At 37.6% G+C, this 3,965-nt stretch overlaps 1 protein-coding gene across 1 annotated transcript; it reads left to right on the top strand.

Annotated features, from left to right (window-relative positions):
• Positions 1 to 958: 958 nt before the first annotated feature.
• On the top strand, positions 959 to 2,080 carry LOC149375097 (uncharacterized). Its single transcript, XM_089590593.1, has one exon. The coding sequence runs from the start codon at positions 972 to 974 to the stop codon at positions 1,923 to 1,925; it is 954 nt and encodes a 317-aa protein (XP_089446719.1). The 5' UTR covers positions 959 to 971; the 3' UTR covers positions 1,926 to 2,080.
• The last annotated feature ends 1,885 nt before the right edge of the window (positions 2,081 to 3,965 follow it).

The following is a 3,965-nucleotide window of genomic DNA, read 5'->3' as shown; positions in this document are numbered from 1 at the left end:
ATATTATTTTATTTATTAGAAATATTTTTTGAAAATTATAGTAAAAAATATTTAATCCCGAAATTTAATTATTATTACTTAATTATGATGTATTGCGATTCACCGAAACGAGTTTCATGTTTACTTTATTTTCAAAAAATCAAATAAAGTAAAATTTCTATCCCAATGCATGACCACGCAACGTTCGTTATTTCCAGAGGACAGATTTAGTTAGAGACTAATAAATTGAACTCTCGGGTCATTGATCAGATTGGTTCTATTTTTTTTTTTTTTATTTTTTTTTTCGTTTTGACTTATAATTGTTTTATTTTCATTTTCGAATTAATTTTTAGAAATAGAGTATACGTATACTAAATCGCGTAGGCGATGGTTTTTGTTTCGACTTAGTAAGTGGATTCATAGCTGTTAAAGGTATATGTAATTAAATATCATCAGAAATACACAAGTTGGCTTTCGATAGTTTAATGTTTCTGTAATCATGACATTCCACTAATACACTGCAATCATAGACACATTCATTAAATATTCATTATAATGCCGATAACACATCGTTAGCATACAACTGTAAACGTATCGACTTTTTGAACATCAAACAGTTACTATCCGAGTTTTTCGTTGGATAGCAAGAATTCACATATTTCTCGACACAACTGATGGAATCAGTCAAATGTAAAAGACATATTTTAATTAGTTCATATAGTATGAAAAGAACATCATATCCAATCCAAGTGCAACTAATACGTAAGTAATGTTAAGAATATCTATATATTTTTTTTACACTGGTAGAACCTACAGTTTACTTTTACTATTTCTAACAGTACAACGTATATTTTTTTATCGTTTCTCATACTCTAAAAATTTACAAAAGTTTCTTATCACTTTGTCAGAATAAAAATGTGTTTTTCCTCACACTTCCATTTCATACTTGCTTTCTTCATTCTTATTAGGATAAAACTTTCCGAAACGTGAATATGTTTCGGAGTCAGGATTCCAGTCACACGAGTCCAAGTTGCTCTGGAAGTTCTCATAGTTGCAACGTATGCAAAAAAACCTTTGCTTCTCCCGGACGCCTGGCACTGCACAAACAGATTCATGAGAGGCTCTACCAAAGCTCCAGATGTGACAAAACATTTTCCCATACAATCTGTCTTGCGGTGCACAATCTCACCCACACTGAAGAAAAACCATATCATTGCCAAGTGTGTTCTAAAGGTTTTAATCATAAGAGCAATCTTACGGTGCATGAACGAATTCACTCTGGAGAAAAACCATATCAGTGCCAAGTATGTTCTAGAGCTTTTAATCATAAGAGCCATCTTAAGAGGCACGAACACATCCACACTGGAATTAAACCTTACAAGTGTGAAGTATGTTCTAGTGGTTACAGTGATAAGAGAAATCTAACGTTACATCAACGAATTCACTCTGGAGAAAAACCTTACTGTTGCCAAGTATGTTCTAGAGCCTTTAGCGATAAGAGCAGTCTTACGGTGCATGAACGAATTCACTCTGGAGAAAAACCATATCGTTGCCAAGTGTGTTCTAGAGCCTTTAGCGATAAGAGGAATCTTACGGTGCATGAACGAATTCACTCTGGAGAAAAACCATATCAGTGCCAAGTGTGTTCACGAGCTTTTACATGTAAGGGTAGCCTCACGAGGCATCAGCGTATCCATGTTTATGAAAGACCGTATCGCTGCCCAGTTTGCTCCCAAACTTTTGCCCAAAATGATGACCTAACAACGCATGTGCACAGTGAACACAGTCATCGTTGTTTCATGTGTTCACAAACATTTCGTCGAGTCATCGACTTGGAGAACCACGTACAAATCCGGCATCCCTTCGACTGCCGGATATGCCGGAAAATGATCGATACGTCATCTTATTTGATGATGCACAACCTGTACATCCACAATAAGTATTGATCATGTGAATAAATGCTACAAAAAACAGTTTGGTATACTTGGGATTGCTGTACTGAATCTGGACTTGAAAATTGTTGTAATGTATCAAGTGCTGCTGTGGAAACGTGGCTAAATATGTATTGCATTGTTTTATCAGAATGGTAGTGTAGTTTATGCTGGACAATATATTTTTATTAATGTCAAATCCAATTGTACAAAATGTTATTGAAACATCAGAAAAATGTAACAACTATTCGAATAAAGTATTGTAGTATTGCAATTAATGCCAGATTTTTTGTAGTTGACCAATAAAATTTAAATGTTGACAAAAGTTAAGTTATATTACAAGTGTGGATTTCATTTGTTGTTAGGTACGTGACTGATAATTTAAAGCAGGAATTACTCCACACCAGCTAAGTTGACAAGTACCAAAAGTTAAAAAATATACATCCATTTCAATAAAATTCCATTTGTGACTTGTCAAGTGCGTTGGATCTCCTGAAACATCGAGTTAACAGCAAACGAAACTTTTCGTATATGTAATGTATAGGATAGTGAGCTAGCCGTTCACGTTTACTATAATATATTTTTACAATAATGGACAATTGGTGCACATTGGAGGACCAATCTAAAATACATAAACTTTTTGTGTTAGTTATGCATATATTTAAAAAAAAATGTAGTTTCCATAAGGTTAGTCTTTTTTCACAGACTACAAAAAAAAAAAAAAAAAAAAAAAATAAAAGAAGAAAAAAGTCGAATTCTTACTTACTCCAAGTAATATGTTGTTTATTGCTACTAGTACATCAAAATATGAACATCCACCTCCATGGCGTAAAAAAAAAAAGATTTACGATCTAAATTTATTTTCATCGAGTCAAAAACAATAACTGTTGGCTCTGACGACCACATGGTAAAACAAACGTAGGTACCTGCCCAATGGCGAGCCCCAACTACCCCCTAAGCGCCGAGAATCCCATTAAAATCGGTAATGGTCTCCCGTGTTTCCGTCAACTTTGTACATTCATAAAACACACTCCGCGAGCTCAAGCGATTTCGAAACGACAGCCAACGGGGCTAATTAACTTTTACCTCGTTCCCCTCCGAGCGGTGCCCAGCAGCGTGTACCCGCGTCCACAAACAACCCTCGCGACAACAACAGAAGCCGAATCGTTTCTACTTGGCTTTCATTGCCGACGCCTCGATCCTCTTTGGCCGGCCCGCGGAAATTTTGCGCTTTTCCTCCCTCGCCTTTGTTCCACTATTCTTTCCTTTTTTTTTTTTTTGCTCGCTCACTCGCTCGTTTGTCCTTCTTTGTTATTCATCAAGATGGTCGTGTACTCGTTGCGCGGGGGTAAACAACGAGGGAAGGGAGGTAGCACCACCAGCGCACAATAGCGGTAAACGACGCTCCAAGTGGCTTTGATTATTCTGGTAAATAAAAGAGTGGGTCGGAGATGGGGATCGGGGAGACCGGAAGGCCCTTCGTTTCCTTTGCTCTTCAATCGAGTCCGGAGACTCGTTGCGATTTTCTTTTTTAATTTGTTTGGTTCAAACAAACGCACGCCTCAAGGCCAATAAATCTGTGCGTTTGTTGCTTTTCACAGAAGAACAAGCGTGAATGATCGAGGCAGGGGTGAGTGCTGTTTTCCAATGATGCATCACAGTGGTCGAACCGTCCCCCCTTCCATCGTTCTCAATGTCACTCGGCTCTTTGTGATTTTCGACTCGACGGCCTCTTCTCTCACTACGTCGACCCTCTCGTCTCGACCGGCACACTTTGGCCGTGCATCTCTTTATTTCGTGACTCGTCAGCAATAGATTGTTACTGGATACAGTGTAGGAGGCTGGAGAGACCATGCACGACCTCCTTCTCGTCGTTGAATATTATTAGACGGACATGTGGACGCTTTTTTTTCTTAAAGTGCAAATCGGGTGAACTGGAGTTTTCGGGTACTACATTGAAAGAAAAATATGGTAAAAAATTATAGAGAATATCCAGCAAAAATTACCACTTCGCACAGTAAATCGGATGCAAGCTGGCGAAAAAGGAAAAAATTA

The sequence above is a fragment of the Copidosoma floridanum genome, unplaced genomic scaffold (assembly GCF_036245765.1).
Source record: "Copidosoma floridanum isolate Cflo_tuat_1 unplaced genomic scaffold, Cflo_Japanese_pri ptg000012l, whole genome shotgun sequence".
NCBI classification, from domain to species: domain Eukaryota; kingdom Metazoa; phylum Arthropoda; class Insecta; order Hymenoptera; family Encyrtidae; genus Copidosoma; species Copidosoma floridanum.
This window is presented reverse-complemented; position numbering and strand designations above follow the sequence as displayed.